This window comes from Miscanthus floridulus, chromosome 2, assembly GCF_019320115.1.
Source record: "Miscanthus floridulus cultivar M001 chromosome 2, ASM1932011v1, whole genome shotgun sequence".
NCBI classification, from domain to species: Eukaryota; Viridiplantae; Streptophyta; class Magnoliopsida; order Poales; family Poaceae; genus Miscanthus; species Miscanthus floridulus.
Window position 1 is genome coordinate 161,660,075 of NC_089581.1, and position 17,602 is coordinate 161,677,676.

General features: G+C 50.5%; 1 protein-coding gene across 1 annotated transcript; it reads right to left on the reverse strand.

Moving 5' to 3' along the window:
* Positions 1–865: 865 nt before the first annotated feature.
* LOC136540379 (peroxygenase-like) lies at positions 866–4,218 on the reverse strand. Its single transcript, XM_066532378.1, has 6 exons — positions 3,863–4,218; positions 3,545–3,694; positions 3,225–3,310; positions 2,028–2,122; positions 1,808–1,933; positions 866–1,233 (listed from the first exon to the last, which is right to left on the reverse strand). The coding sequence occupies exons 1-6, from the start codon at positions 3,975–3,977 to the stop codon at positions 1,095–1,097; spliced, it is 711 nt and encodes a 236-aa protein (XP_066388475.1). The 5' UTR covers positions 3,978–4,218; the 3' UTR covers positions 866–1,094.
* Positions 4,219–17,602: the final 13,384 nt, after the last annotated feature.

Consider the following 17,602-nt stretch of genomic DNA (forward strand, 5'->3'; position numbering starts at 1 on the left):
TTTTACAGAAGGTATTAGCTTTGTTCTTTAAAGCTAATACCAATTTGACCCGACATAAATTCATACAATAATGTTACATAATTCAAATTTAAACAACATTGTTTATCATATCACATAATTCATCAGAATATTAAGTCCACAAACATAAAACATATATAGCAATACATCAATTCTCTCCTCCATTACCATCACCACCACTAGCCTCTACCTCAACCCATTACACCACTTGATCCACCACAACTGTTGTTAAACGCCGCCACTCGTCGAGCCCATTGCTCCACATATGCTTGCACATCCAGTTTTAATGCCAGGAAGGGTGCGCGGACGATGGAGACCGTCAGGGAAGTGCATGCAGGTGTTGGAGACCATTGGGAAGGGCACGTGGCGGACAGGTAGCTAGGGGAGGACGCACAAGTGGTGGAGGTGGTCGAGAAAGGGTGTATGGTGGTGGAGCTGGCCGGAAGGTCCCGCGGGTGGTGGAGCTGGATTGGGAAAGGTGCGGTGGTTGAAGAGCAGGCTAAGGAATGAGTTCTGGTCGACAAGGATGGAGGAAGGGGTGTAGGTGATCGGGCACGAGTTAGATTCGGATGAGAGCAGGGAGGGAAACAGTGGAAAATAGAAAAGTAGGGGCAAGAATGAGAGAGGGTCTCCTTACTTTTGGGAGCCTCAATAGGGAGTTAATGCTGGCGAGTCTTTTTGTCTACTAACACCCAAAAGTGAGGCCTAAGTAGAGAATTCTTACTAGAAATGCTCTTAACGCCTGTCTCTTGCTCACTCCTATTCATGGATTTTTTTTTTCATTTTCCATGCCTATTTAGAACACATGAGCTTCAGAAAAAAAAAGAGAAGTTTACTAGACATGATATAAACATGAGAAGGTCCTGACTCTTAAATAATCACGTATAACACAGCACGAATACATAAGGATGACCATATTGCACTACAAGAATGTATGTACTACAATATAGAAGCATTTCTTATTTGAAGACGACTCAAATTACCCTTTTTAAGAAATTGCGCAGGACACGTATAACATGCTAATTTTTCTACTGTCAGTCTTCTTGAGGTGGACAACTCAAGTCTTGACCCATTCATCAGGAGGATTTTTTGCTGTCTTGCAGTCGCTCAAATAGACTCCCATCGAACACGCCCCGGACAGTTTCTCGCTGCAACAAGCCATCTTTGTCCTTCGCCACGCTGTAGAGTAAATGCCATTCACCGATAGCAGCGATCCTGTGGATACACGATGTAATATTTCAATCTGGCACTTTGGGAACAAAACTTTTAAGCGCGACTACAAATATACCTATAGTAAATAGACAATCAATGGCAAAAAAAAAAAAAAGATCAGGGAAAAAGCTTAAAGTTTTGAAATGTACTCTGAAATACACTCCAGCCCTTTTAAAATATATATGGCACAATTGAATTTATGTTCAAACTTTAATCAACGATATTTATTCAATAGGTAGAGTGAAATAAATATTACTAGATCTGTCATGCAAAGTACTTTAAGCATGCATTGTAAGTATGCCTATTTGCACAAATGTCTATACAAAAGACGAATATCAAACGAATGAAAAAGGTCAACAGTGTCATACGTTTAAAAATGGAGGGAGTATCGTTAGAATTTGAAAATATTACTTAGATGCTGTCAAGACTCGACTTTACAATTTTCCCAATAATCGAGTGTGGACATCAATGTTTTATTAAAAAAACTACCCATATTAAAAAAAAGCTACCCAATATAAAATAGTAACTGAAATTTGGTTAATTTAAGAATAGTACTTCTCAAGCATGTTGTTCTTACCAGCCAAGGAAATCATATATATTGCGGTTTGCCTTAAGCATCAAGTTCATCTCGTCTTTTGTCAACGCATCTGGATGAGTACGACCATACTTGCTAAATATAGCATCGAATTTTGATGGATCAAACCTGAACAAGATCAAGTTAAAAACTAGTTAAGAAATTTTATGTCGAGAATGAATTCAAATTTGTGGCCTTTCGGAAGAGAATAAGCAAGACATACCTCCCTTCCGTGTCATACGTTTCGGAATCACTCCCGTGTTTAGCCTTATGAATGTTCTTTATATGGACGGAGAGCAAAAGGGAGGGTAACCATCCCTACATTCAAAAAGAACATTTCTGTTTTAGTAAAATGTGCCACCGATCTTTGAACTTAGCTCAGCGTACCATCCAGGTGTCCAAACTTCCAAAATGTATATCTAGATTGCTAAACTTAATGATCATGTCATTTGAGATTATAATCACCAAAACTTGAGTTAATCTGTCTACATGACACATTAATTGCATGATGATATGGAACCAAAACATAGGATTCACATGCTGGTCTCATTTTTTTATTTTTTTTAAATAGATCTAAAACCTACAACTTTGGTATAGATTGTGTCGAGAACTACAATTTTGATATAGATATCAAAACATCAAAGTGGCCGTTTGAAAATCCATATTTTTGAATTTAAAAATCCGAGAACTTAAAGTAAATATTAGGTCTCTAAACAAACCTCAAACAAAAAAAATTGTTAACTATAAGTTTTTATACTGACCCGAGAGGTACAACTTAAGTATAGACCATGTGAATACCCAATAAGGTCATTTGAAAAAAAAAAACTATTTCAAAGTTTGAGAACTTAAAATGAATATTGGGCCTCTAACCTTCTCAAATATAAAAGTTGTTAACTACAAGTTATAGATTGTATGGAGCCCTACAACTTCGCATGACAACCTTTGAAAATACCCTCATTTATAGAGACCCGACTCTGAAAATGGATTTATAAAGGTGGATCTTGACCATTAGGTCTTTAGATGATCTATAGAGACCACGGATCAAATAGGCTTATTATAACATTAAAATTCAGTTTCTCCAAAAAAAAATCGTTTCTTTTTGTAGTGGGAGTCACGCCAAGCACATAGATGTCACAGTGGATTACTTCTTGAAAATCTAGTTACACATACTTTGTTATTAAAACTTTGGATTCAAAAGGGATAAATAAAAATATAAAATAAAGAACAAAAAAATGGCCTCCTCCTGCTTGTTCGTTAAGAAAAAGGATGTCTAAAGCTAGATGAGCAGTCTAGCAAAGCTGCTGCCGAACAGCCAAAATAAAACATGTAGAGGTCCATGTCTAAAGCTAGATGAGCAGTCTAGGAAGGCTGCTGCGGAACAGCCAAAATGAAACATGTAGAGAGGTCCACAGAACGTTACCGGCTGAGTGGGATAACTCATGACGAGGTTGATGAAGAACCCCAAAACGAGGGATGTAAAGAACCCACACCCTATTGCTCGCATGCCTGAAAATCATGGAGGCAAAGCAAATTAAAGGATCCCTGCAACTGCAACAGCGGAATCGATGAAATAATCTTCTCCTGTCGATCGATTACTAATTTACTACCGCCGGCAGAGAAGACGATTTTGCTCTGCACGCGGCTCTGCTCTGCTGCCCACAGACTTTACCAGCATGAAAACATGCATGTTATGTCATTTGGGTGATTCGATCGATCAGGTGGTGGTCACGGGTCACCTACCTTTGAAAGTCTCCCAGGGGTAGACGATGCCGTCGCCGTTGCGGTCGAAGAAGGCCACGTGCTGCTGAAGCACGCTCATGCCGCGGGGGTCGCGGCCCTCGGTCCCGTTCGGATGGTCCGCGTCCACCGCCACCATTGCCCTCGCGAGATCTGCGGGGACAGGGACACGGAAACAATGAGCTAGTGCGCTCTGCTGAGCTGCATCATGTTTCGTTGTCATGTACTACTAGTGCAGTGCATGCAGTTAGTGCAGAACACAGCTGAGCTGCCAGATTAAGGCGGCGGCGTTGATGAAAGATTGGAAGTTGCTATGCTTACATGGCTTGGGAAGCTGCTCCTGCAGGTCGGGGTTGAGCTTGCGCTCCCTCGTCACGGCAGCCTGGGGTGCCTCCGTCTCCAGAGACGAGACGGCTACCGACGACGGCGACGCCATGCTCGCCCGCTCGCGCTTAGAGTTCGCGAGATCCGCAGACCAAACCAAGGAGAACTGGGATTTGGAGAAGGAGAGTGCAGCCACAAGCCCACAAGCAGGGAAAGGAGGGCGTTAGGACGCACGACGACGCAGGACGGATCGGGAGCCGGCGTCGGTGACTATAGAAAATCTGTCAACAGACAACTAAAGCTCCCTATATACTATACCTTGGCAGCAGCGCACAGGGCGCGCGAACTACACGTACAACGCGCGAGCAGTTTCATCAGACTATAGAAACGGTGTTCGAAAAGATGATGATGACGCGGGTCCCTCTACTGATGATAGAGTGAATCAGCAGTTCGTGCTGGACCTCGGGCAGGTGCAGGGCAAAACGTACTTCTTCGCCTCCATTCACGTGATCGATCGCCGATTCTGCTTTGTCCAATCAGATTTGAGATCACCCCAAACCCAGAATCGATTAGCTGTCTGGGTGGTTACGAAGGCGATCAGCTCACATGGCCTCCGTGTGTCAGAGTCAGACGCGATCTCCTCGCTTGTACGATTGGGAGTGCCGTGTGCGGAGTGTATGGAGGTGACGATGGCACCGTCCAAGAACTGTTATAGTATAGTATAAGCTCTTGGCAGAGATAGAAATTCGTGGTTTGTACCATCTTTTCTTTAAAAAACAGGTTTGTACCATTTGGAGTCAAATAGCTAATGGCCTCCCATGCATGCATGTTGCCCAGCTGGGTCCTTCAGCGCATACGCGTCTTCCCAATCTGTTTTCTTGGAGCCGGCCCGGAGATCTGGCCAGAACAGATCCAATCCAAATTGTTAAATAAACAAAGCACCGCGAGGAGGGCGAGCGACGTTAAACAATGGCAGCTGAGATTTCGAAAGCTGGGGACTGCGGGAGCGTACGTCTTGAGTTATCATCGAAAACCTCGCTGGGAAGAGCTGGGTGCGGGGCTGCGGGCGTGCGGCAACGGACTGCGCGTGGCGCGTGGCGTCTTGGCGAGAATCGGCGACGACGCTGGAAAGAGACGTGTCTGTTTCGTTGTACGTCGTACATGTACAAAGACATAGACCAAGGGCGTTTCTGAAGCCTAAGAGATCCAATTTAAATCTAATACGTAGTTCAATAGTTCATCATGGCAATCGGTGTTTCTACGTATGTTCACCGTGCTTCTTGCCTCCTGTGACCGGCGAATCAAGAAAAGATATACTTAATGTTCTACTTTTAATTGATTGTTTATTATTATCCTCAACCAGTCTATAGTAATATACTTCATTTTTATGCAATACATTATAGTTTACATTTGTTACTATTTTATTTTGGAATAACTAGTGTTCGAACATCCACGTCTAGACCTGGCTCGCGCTAATAGGCGGGAGACCGCGCCGCACGCAAAAGGAGCCCACGCCGTCTGTTTTTGCGACCCCACATATGGACCCCTGCTGCTTCCTCGCCCTGACCGTCACTGTCGGGTTCAGAAACCCGGGGTCCCTCGTGGACCGGTTTCCCAACAAATGCTCGGCCCAAGCAGACAACGTGTAGCTCGTAGGCCGGCCTAGGTATCTAAACGACAGACCGGAAGGGTGATCCAGTCACCGACCGGAAGGTCTGGCCGAGGAGGAATGGCGCCTGTTTTCCGCCTTCGGCCCACCTCTTCGACCGCAGCGCTCGCTTCAGTCTCCAGCCTGCCTCCGGACGGCCTCTCCGGCCGGAAGGCCTGGCCAAAGCACTACTTCCAACTCTGACCCGCGTCTCCGACCGGGGATGCGCCAAACTCTTGCTCACTGCTCTTCTCCGACCGACGCGATCAGAGTCGACTGGGCCCAACCGACTGAGGACGCCCGCTCGGTAAGGACCAGGAAACAGACGAAGAAAGTAAGGCAGGGCGCACAAGTCAAACCGCAATACCGGGGATCGTACTCTGTACACCTGTAGAAATAGTACTCTGCAACCTCCCTGGCATAACAAAGCCCAAGCAGTATTGTAGACGCTGACATTTTCACCTACAGTATTGTGGGCGTCATTAACTCCCATACGGTAAGGCCCCTCACGTGTCTCTAGGCATCAACAGTGTTGTGGGCATTGACCTTTACCGTACCAGGCGAACATGGTGAAACCCCTTACAAACCTTTAGGTATCAACAGTGTGGCAGGCGTCGACGTCTGCCATACCCGAAGAAAACAACACAACCTCCTACGTGCATCTAACATCCAACAGTGTTGTGGACGCCTACCATCATCCTGTACCCGTCGGCGTGGGCAACAAGGCTTAGAAGCATACGTACTCTCTCCCTCTCACTTGTAAGGCTATCCCCTTCATCTATAAAAGGGGATGCGCTCTCTCACAACATTCAAGTCGATTCAGATTCATTAGATCGATCAAGTTCACTAGCACACAACAACAGAGCCACCAAGTTCAAACCACGAGCACACGCTCGAACACTTAGCTCATAGCGGGGCTCCCATCACTCTCGGCCCTTCCGACCGGACCTCTTATACCCACATCTTTCTTCTTCTCGTTTGTAACCTCACTACAAACTTCGAGCACCTAGGCTCAGGAATAAACTCACCGACCGACTCAAACTGGACGTAGGGCACGTTGCCTGAACCAGTATAAACCCTGTGTCATTGAGTGCTAGGTCACCTCTGATCACAACGTACGGCAAAACTACAAATATTTACTTATTGGTCACTTTCTGCACCGACAGTTGGCACTGTCTATGGGAAAGACACTATACGTTCAACATTTTTTGGTCATCGGATGGCCCACTTTTCTGCCACTTTCGCCATGGCAGGCTCAAGCGATACAACTAGCTTCGGCTCACTGGAGTTTCCCGCACTTCCACCTATTGGGACGTGGGTTCCACCTGTCTCCGAGCCATCCCAAGCCTTCCTCTTTGGAAGCCTGGACTTCATCGCCGATCGGCTTGGTGTACTACACCTCTGCGAGGAGGCACTCGTTCCGCTGCCCGTCGGAGGGGCACCCTCCACCGGCTCTGGGACGCATGATGACTTCAATGACGAGGCATCTACGCTTCATTCCGAGCAAACTCTCTACTCAAACCCCGCTGTGAGTAATGTACATACTATTATTTACTTACTATTCTCTATTTTCCGCCAATTATCCGGAGGGACCCAGTTGTCCCCGCCACGACCGCCATGCGATCGATTCCCCTATGGCCTCGCATCTCCCGCGGACGTGTACGCCCGGGGGCTCCGAAGGATGCCGGTGCCGCCCCCTCTCACGTCCAAATTTGTGGGGATGACGAGTTATGCTCCCACCTGTTTCCTCGACCTCATGGATAACGATGTTGAGAGTGATGGCTCTAGCATCGGCGACGTGGCGCCTAGCCACCGTCCGTCCTGGGAGTGCGCTATGGTGGATGCTCTGGGACAGCCATCGGCGGAAGCAGAGTCCTCGCAGACTCACACCCCTCCGGACCCTCGTGCGGAGACCCCCACGCTCACATGGGAGCACGGCGAGGAGCTACAACAACAACGGCTGAACCAGCCACCGACTGTGCCAGCACGCTCGGCACCCCACACTACGCTCTGTGCGCATAAACTGGCGAGCGACGCCCGGGGTCACGCCCATCGGGTCCAGTGCAACACCATGGACAAGGGGAATGATCCCCCACAGTTCGCTCAGGCCAATCAAAACATCATCGCTTCAGCGATGCTTCTGCATGGCCTTCTCGAGCCGAACGACCCCTAGGAACAAGCGATCCACCGAAACATCTGGGCACTAGTGGAGACCACCGCCATTCAACAGGTGGAGAGCTCCGCATCGCAACACCAACTCGCGGCCTCTCTCCCTACCAGGGGAGTGGGGACACACCAGACGAATCGCTCCACCCGCTCACCGCTATAGCCGCCAAGCGAGGCATAGGAAGCCACATCTCCGTCTTGTCTTGACTTGGCGACCGCTCTGAACCGACTGCCTATACACGAGCGGCTTGGGCCAAACCGAGATGCTCGTAGCAGCGACCGGAGTCCCAGCCCCGATGGCCTAGGACCACGGGCCTTTGTCCGATGCATCTAGAGAACGCCGCTCCCGCAGCGCTCCAACAAGGCAAAGGCAAGGCCAAGCGCCAGGATCAGGACAAGGGCCCCTCCACGCAGAGGGGAAAAAAGAACAGAAAAGATCATCGCCGACCAACCAACTCTGCGTTGGTCGCCACGGCTGATCACACGGGCAAGCAGCCCCAGCAAGACCTTCCAGGTCACTTCAATGAGCTCATGGAGAGCCCATGCACCAACCACGCCTACCCCATCAAACACCTCTACAATGACTACGAGCTCCTTAAGCGCCTTCTGCGACAGGCCGGTGGACCAAAGGAAAAAAAGGCGAAGAAGCAGCAGCCAAGAAAGGGGCGTAGCGGGCAAGGATCCGGACGACTGAAGGCCGAGGTGCTCCAACTGGACACCTACCAACTGAAGGACGACAACGACAACGTTCTCACCAGCGCTTGGAACAGCTATATCGTTTCTTCCCCTAAAATTCAGTCTTACCTTTGTTTATTTAGAGTTTGATCCTATAAGAGCACCCCGACCCAAACACTTTTTGGCCCGGGTCTCTCGGGGGCTCCACGAGGGTGCACTACTACCTCTCTTTTTCGTTTACTATCATATGGTGAAACTCCTTCCTACCTGAACAAAAGGGTAGCTCGTTCCTTTAAATTGCCTTACGTAGCTTTGCTTTAAAGTATTCCGACCGATTGCACCCCGCCTCTACCTACGGTTATGAACAGCTAAGCCTCATGGGCCATGCCCTAGGCTCCTAAGGTTGTAGCCTATGGGACGAACGGGCAAGTGTGAAAAAGAACAAAATTATGCTAAGGTAAAACTAAGGAACGAAAGGGACAAGCTTCCCCAAACGGAGTGACTCCATCACAAAAAACAAAACCAATTGTAGTCATTAAGTACACAAGAACATTTACACGGGGGCTCCCTCATGAACTTAAAATTTTTACATCTACTAAACTACTTATACTTTACAAGCTATTGGGGTGGCTCGGTGGCATCTGCTGTCGGTGCGACCGGCGAAGGCGCAGGCTGCTCACTCCCCGGCGGGACAACATTCGGCTCGGTTGAAGTCGAGGCGATGTCCACTTCCAACCCAGGCTCTGTGCCATCCGTAGGCTAGGCAACATCCCCCTAGCGCACGCTTCTGGCCATGTCCTCACGGCGGGCATCCATCACCCACTATGTAGAGACTTGCTCTGCCACCATCCTTGCGTGCGGTAGTAAGCTCTCCCCGAGCGATTGGATGTCCTCCGTGCTTAAGCCGTCGGCATACTCGCTGCAGATAGTGGTAAAGTCTAGGTTCGGATGGTACGTCGCCACCGAAGTCAATACCCCTGACGCTCCATAGAACAACCCATGTGTGATGAGGGCCTGGACCTCATCCGGGACCTCCGCCAGCTGGATGGCGGGCACACTGGTACCTAGTGCTGACCCAAAGACCTCCGAGATGACAAGACAGGCAACATTGCGGATCTAGTCAAGTTCCCCCTCGAGAGCACGTCGCTCTTTAAGGGACTTGGCCAGTGCCTCTGCATTCTGGCCAAAAGTTGCCTTGATTGTCTCCAAGTCCTGCTCCAATGACTTCACCTTTCCGCCCAGCTCTACAAGAAGGGCAACAAGCTCAGAAACAAGCTAAAGGAAGAAACCAACACGACAAAAAATAGAAAAGGTACATACCGAAGCAGAAGTTCTCAAGGGTGGAGAATTCCTCCACCTGTCAAGCCACCTGCTCGTGTAGTCAGGCACTCACCTCCTTCGTCCCCATCACCCGGCCCTGAAGCGCGAGCACTTCCTGGTCTGCCTTCGATTGGGCCTTTCGCTCTCACTCTAGGGCCTTTTGCATCGACTCCAAGGCATTCCGCTCCGACCCCAAGGCGTTCCGCTCTAACTCAAGGGTCTCTAGGGATATTTGGAGCATCACCTCGGTGTCCACTAGGGATTTCCACACCCCTACCTTGGTATCCGCCCGGCGGGCCTTCGCCGCCTCAAGCTCTCGCTCGGCGGCGGTCGCTCGCTCTGCCGCATGCTGCTCCTCCGCCCGCACCATGGTCACCTCAGCCACCCAGTCCTAGGACTCGTGGCGGGCGAACTCTAGCTGAAGCTCAAGATCGGCCATCTGGGCATGCTCCATCTAGAGGAAATGGGACTTGTGGGACGACATCTCCTTTAGACCCTACGAAAACAAAAAAGCATGCTGAGGCAACCAACAAGAGACTAATTGATCAAGGACCAACATGGGAAACTCACCTCCATGGCAAGCTGTAGGTCGACCTTGACCAACTACTAGGCAGACTTAACCCGCTCCTGGGCGTCCTTGAGCTTCACCGATAGCTTGGTGAGATCGGACTCCATGGCGGGTCCTTTTCCCCCAAGGATGTCCCAGAGCTGACACTCCTGGGAATCCCAAAGGATGAACCGCACCTTTGATAGGTCCTCAGGGCAAGGCCACTCTAGATCACCCTCTAGTAGCCTGCTGGAGGGCCCAGCCTCTGACTGAACCACCGCCAGCTCCCGCGATGGCATTGGTAGCTCCAGCACATCATCCGCTTCGTCGTCGGATGGGATCTCCACCACCTTGGTTGCACAGGCCGCCGATGGGCATTCTGACTCTGTCCTAGTCATGTCTCCCCCTGGCGCCTTCAGCTCCAACCTTGAGGGTGAGCCATGTAGCCCTCTACCTGGTGAAGTAGGGGTCTCGGTCTCCTTCTCTTCTTTCGCCGTAGCTGGTGGAGGAGGGGCTGTGAGGGATACCACTGGTGAAGCCTCCACCATCACCACCAGGATCACTGCTAGCACCGTCGCCACCGTACTAGCAACCGACTCGAGGAGCACCACCCCCAAAAGGGAAGGGCTCACCACCACTACCCTGTTCCCCCCGCCGCTCGCCGTGGCACGCTACAGGGTGGGCGTCCAAACATCCTGCATGGGAGTTGGGGCAATGCTCAACCCCATCATCGTCCAGCCACTGACAAAGAGTACAGGTCAGTCATTCTATAAAAAAGACTGAACAACAAGATCAAAAAGAAACAAAGAAAAACATACCGAGAGGTAAGCGGCACAACTCTGAAGCCAAGACCCAGTGTCGGTGGGCCCATAGGGCGAGGACTGCTCCCAGGCTATGACCCGTGCCCCCTCACTTCAGCCGGGGGCAGAGTTGAACCAACCGGCTCTAGCCCAGCCTACGGGTCACCGCGACCTTCGGCTCAGGACGTGCCGACCGGAGTAGCAGGCGGGGCATCCTCCCGCTATGAGTCATGCGTTGGCACTGGTTTCGGCGATGCATAGGTGTGAGCCTGCTCCTCTGACCGCTTGACCTGCTCAGCCATGCCCGCAATAGGCAAGGATGAGACTAGCAACGCCACCAAGGGGCGCGGTGACCGCGTCCACTTTGCCTCTTGTTCGCCGATGGTGTCCACGCTCACAGCATGCTTCCTTGCCATGGGAACGTCGGCATGCCTCTCTGCCTCCTGCTCATCGCTAGTAGACATCACTGTAGGGTCACGACTCTCCACCGAGGTCACAGCGACCTCTCGGCTTTCCTCCTCCTTAGAGAAAACCATGTCATCCACATCTGTGGAATCCTCTGACTTGAGCTCTAACTCGACGTCGCTCTTATTTTTTGCGGCCTTCACACGCTGAGCGATCTCCTTCTTCTTATACTTTCACTGAGCCACCTTGGCTTTATCCTTCTTCCTGGCATCCGCTGCCTCCTTCTAGGTGACCTACCAAGCCACGCCCTTCGGCCCCTTCGAAAGGTGCTGCCGGGACCTATAAGCATCAAGTCCCTACAAAATAGGTGACTCAAAATAAAAAAGCAGGAATGCAAAGGGAAAAGAACATGGAGTAAGGAGAAGGGAGCATACCAGCTTGGACACCACCAAGGCATTGAGAGGTCCGGGCTTTCCATCGACCTTCTCTTTGGGCTTCAGCTGCAGTACCCAGTCGAGGTGACTCTAGACCTCATCATTTGGTAGCTCCTACGGCGACACACGATCGAGGTCTGATGGGCCGCCGTACCTCCACGTCAGTCACGCCCTCTCCACCAACGGAGCGACCCGACGATGGTAGAGGGTGTGGAACATCCGTGCCTCATTAAGGCCACACCGCATGAGCTTCTAGAGCTCCTCCTCGATGATCTCCACCTTCTTCTTCTCCTAATGGGAAGGGCCTCACAACCAACTATCCCGCTTCTCTAGCCTCCCACCGATGAATGCCAGGAACGACGCCTCCATCGGGTTCCTAATATAAAACCACTCCCTGTGTCACCCCTGGTTGGAGTCACATGGAATGTACGCAGGATACGAGCCCCCCGCGCCTAGTTTTCTCTGTAGGGCAAAGCCCCCCACCAGCGCAACCTCGAGTGGATTCCCCATCGACAAAGCTCGCCTAGAGAACAGCCGTAGGAAGAAGTTCGTGTGTGGCTCCATCCCAAGGAAGGCCTTGCTGATGGTAACGAAGCCAACGATATGCAGCACCCCCGTCGGATTGAGGTGCTGTAGCTCTAGACCCCACTTATTGAGGAGCCCACGTAGGAACCAATGCGCGGGGTATCCTAACCCATGCTCATGGAAGGCAAGAAAAGAAACCACCTCACCGGGCCGAGGTTGCGGGAACTTCTCCCTCCTAGGAGTCCTCCAGTGCGCCATCTCCTTCGGCGGTAGAAACCCCTTCAAGGTGAAGGCCTTCAGCACCGACTCTCTCATAGTGGATGACCTCCAGTCTGACATCTTGTTCTGAGTTCACAAAAGGATTTGTGAGATTTTTTCCTCTCCCTCGCTCTCTCCATTTTCTTTCCTAGGAACTATCACGACTCTCAAAGATGCTCTTGGCATGAAGGAAAATAAAAGGAGGCGGCAGATGGGGAATAGGCAAAGGAACAGGGCAAAAACCTTCTCCCTTCTCCTACTTAAGGAAAAGGGCACAACAGTTGGGGAAGGCGAGCCAATCGGGAAAGTCGAAACGATAGAGTGAAAAACCCTCTCCCTTTCCCATTTAATACAGATGGGATACGATGGGACGCGCCCTGACCGATGAGACGCACCCTGCCAGACAAAATGGCGCTTGATCAGACAGGATGTGGCCTAGGTATGGCCCACCACTACCACATGCTAGACACAAGAACCAAAGCGCCACGACACACAGGCAGCTCTCCGCATCCCTAGGTGGGACTTGGAAAAATCCAAAACGGGATCTCCACCAAGAGAGACCACCGGGCTTCCTAAGTCGATCAAACGACTCAGGATAAAAGACCAAGAGATAGGTATGGAGCAAAGGGACGCCCCATGTAGGCCATACCAACTCCATCACGAACAACGAGCACGGGTCCTGGTCGGACATTTCTGATTGGAGCTCTACAAACCTCGTCACTCGAGTCATCAAGGTAACACTACCAACCCCCGCTATTTCTTTATAATCATTTCATACATCCATACATGCATTCATTCCATATGCCCGTGCCCCCCGGATGATTCGGACCCTGAACCGCCTGGGGGCTCGAGAACTAAGCATCGCACGTGCAGCGAAATGCACCACAACGCTCTGTGTTGCGTCATGAAGCGGCAGTTGCCTCATTCAACATGAGCAACAACCGACCAGGGTTCAAAGGCTGCCCCACATCAAACATAGCTAGCAGAGAAAACATAGATGAGCCCTGTGCGGCCCTCGCCCGGTTTGCCCCAAAGCAGACAGGGTCATCTCAACCATCTCGTTCGATCCTAAACCTCTTGCCAAGCCCACAGAATCTCCATCGAGGGGAGGCTAGTAGGCCACCCGGGTCGGTCTTTGGAATGACCCAGGCATCTACTGAGTTGCAGGTAAAGGAGTAGTGGAATGTCACAAGAGGGCCATGCCGACCTTGTCACAAATGATGGACCTGAATTCCACTTGATCATACCCGTTAGCGAGCTCACCGAGCGCGTCACACAAGCCCGAGCGATCGAGGCAAGCGACAAAACTCAGCCCATCTAGTTGTGAGAAACCGATGATGGGGTAACACATACAACTCAAACCGACCCCTACCGAGGCCCAACAGAGCTTGGGGCCTCAAGACACCAAAACACCTAGGTCTACGACCCTGAACTCACCCCGTCCCTTGGCTATGCTTCGACTACACACCAAAAGCCTAGGTCTACGACCCTGAACTCACCCCATCCCTCGGCTACACCTCGATTGCACACCAAACGCCTAGGTCTACGACCCCAAACTCACCCCATCAGGATCCATGAGCTCTGGCTTGCCTGATCCCTAAAACTAACTAACCGCCTCAGCTGCGCGGGCTGCACCGAGGCCAGGGTCTATGACCTCGAACTTGCGCCATCAGGATCCGCGAGCTTTGACCCGCCTGATCCCAAAACTAACTAACTATCTCGGCTGCGCGGGCTGCACCGAGGCCAGGATCCATGACTCTGACTCGCCCGATCCCATGGTGTGCACCAACACTAGGACCCATGAGCTCTGTCTCGTACGATCCTTAAACTAACTGTCTCGCCTGATCCCATGGCATGCACCGACGCCAGGATCAGCGAGCTCCGTCTCACCCGATCCCACAACGTGCACCGATGCCAGGATCCGTGAGCTTCATCTCACCTAATCCTAGAACTAAATGACTTGGCTACGTAATGATGCCTTGGTTGATGACTCCATCTTGACTAAAAAACACGCACACACGCCCACTGATAAACACCCCCAGACGATTATGTCCGAATCGCCTGGGGGCTCGAGGGCAACACCCGCGGGTGCGCTCACGCACACCCACCAACGAAACAAAAACCTCCCCCCACTGGCAGCACAAAACCCCCCCAAATGATTCTGCCCGAATCACCCAGGGGCTCGGGGGCTACACCCGTGGGTGCGCTCGCGTACACCCGCCGTCAAGACAAAAAAACCCCAGATGATTCTACCTGAATCGCCTGGGGGCTCGGGGACTCCTGTCGGGTTCATAAACCCAGGATCCCTCATGGACCGGCTTCCCAATAAAGGCTCGGCCCAAGCAGACAATGTGCAGCTCGTAGGCTAGCCTAGGTATCTAAATGATAGGCTAGAAGGGTGATCCAGTCACCGACCGGAAGGTCTAGCCGAGGAGGAATGACGTTTGTTTTCTGCCTTTGGCCCACCTCTCTGACCGTAGCGCTCACTTCGGTCTCCAGCCCACCTCCGGACAGTCTCTTCGATCGGATGGCCTGGCCAAAGCACTACTTTCGACTTCAACTCGTGTCTCCGACTGAGGATGCGCTAAACCCCTGCTCACTGGTCTTCTTTGACTGGCGCGATCAAAGCTGACTAGGCCCAACCGATCAGGGATGCCTGCTCGGAAAGGACTAGGAAACAGACGAAGAAAGTAAGGCAGGGCGCATAAGTCAAACCACAATACTGGGGACCATACTCTGTACACCTATAGAAATAGTACTCTGCAACCTCCATAGCACAACAGAGCCCAAGCAGTGTTGTAGGCGCCGATATTTTCCCCTATGGTATTGTGGGCGCCATTAACTCCCATATGGTAAGGCCCCCCATGTGCCTCTAGGCATCGACAGTGTTGTGGGCGCCGACCTTTACCATACCAGGCGAACATGGTAAAACCCCTTACAAACCTCCAGGTATCAACAGTGTGGCAGGCGCCGATGTCTGCCATACCCAAAGAAAACAACATAACCTCCCATGTGCATCTGACATCCAACAGTATTGTGGGCGCCTACCATCATTCTATACCCGTCGGCGTGGGCAACAAGGCTTAGAAGTATACGTACTCTCTCCCTCTCACTTGTAAGGCCATCCCCTTCATCTATAAAATGGGATGCGCTCTCTCCCAATATTCAAGTCGATTCAGATTCATTAGATCGATCAAGTTCACTAGCACACAACAACAGAGCCACCAGGTTCAAACCACGAGCACACGCTCGAACACTTAGCTCATAGCGGGGCTCCCATCACTCTCAGCCCTTCTAATCGGACCTCTTGTATCCCCCATCTTTCTCCTTTATGTTTGTAACCCCACTGCAAACTTCAAGCACCTGGGCTCAGGAATAAAGTAATCAACCAACTCAAACTGGATGTAGGGCACGTTGCTTAAACCAATATAAACTCTATGTCATTGAGTGCTAGGCTACCTCCGATCACTATGTATGGCAAAACTACAAATATTTACTTGTTGGTCACTTTCTGCACCGACAGTCACACTCGCTCTGTTTTCACGTTTGCACGTGGGACTGCCCACGCTCCTTCTTGCCTTGACCGCCGCGCCGGCACATGAGAACCCATGTGGGTCCTAGTCACCTGCCCCTCCTAGGATGCATGTTGTGGATGCGTCTGCCGTCCTCAGGTGACCACACGGTGGCCCATGGCAGCGCCTTAGTGGTTGCAGTAGGCAGCTACGATAGGTGGGTCACATTGCAACATGTGCAACACGAGATCCACTTTTGCAACTTATAGATAAAACACTTGCAACATATGTCTGAAACAGCTGAAACACATGCAAACATATGTCTAAAACACTTGCAAAATACTTGGAAGTCATTGCAAACACATGCAACATCCAGATCTACTTTTGCAATATCTAGATGAAACACTTGCAACATACATATAAAACACCCAAAACACATGAAACATACACTTGCAACATGCATGTTATACAACATCCAGATCTACTTCTACAACATTCAGATAAAATACTTGAAGCATACATCTAAAACACTTAAAACATACGCTTGCAACATGCATATATAGCCATTGCAACATATGCAATATCCACATAAAACACTTAAAAACAAACATCTAAAACACTTGAAACACGGCACCGCTGACGGAGGGGAGGCTAGGGTCGGTCGATTTCGGCTGTCGGGCTAGGAGCCAGCGGGCACGAGCACCACCAGCATTGACCGCTCTTATGGTGCCCTTGGCTCGTCCAGGGATGACCTGATGCGCCGCAACACGTGCGCCCAGTGGCCATTGGCAAGGGCAGCGGTGGTGGCCCACGGCATTAAGGCATCCTGGTGGCATTGGGGTTAAGGAAGAGGCCGGGGAGACGCTGCACAAACTGAGGGAACCAAGCCCCATGCATGGAAGCTCGACTAATATTAACGACTCTCAAACGCTAGCTCCTTTTTTAACATTCAACTTGGGTCATGGGCGGATCTAGCACCGGGCAAGGTGCACTTGAGTCTCTGCAACCACTACTCAAAGCATGGAGCTCCTCCTAAATGCTCCCCACAAATGGGTACCTATGGAAGCTTGAAAGAAGGTGTTGGAGATGGAAGATAATGGGAGAAGCTCCTCCTAACTTATTTTTCTAAATCCACCCCTGGCTTGGGTGTATTAAACAATGTAACACTAAGAACTGAGTCATACATTTACCAGAAATTATTTTGATTCACAGAATATAGTTTGTGAAATAACAATTAACTTTCTATCGAATACTTATATAGATGCCTATCTCTATGCTAAATTGGCAGAATTGGCATCGTCACCATTAACTGGTGTTGTATTCTCTGTTGCATTGGACATCCAAGTGTATATGGTCTCCCCAAAATGCCATCACCCACGATCAACAATAGGTATATTCATTAGTTTCTGACCAATCTTCTCCGTGCCATTACCATCTTGGTCTGCCG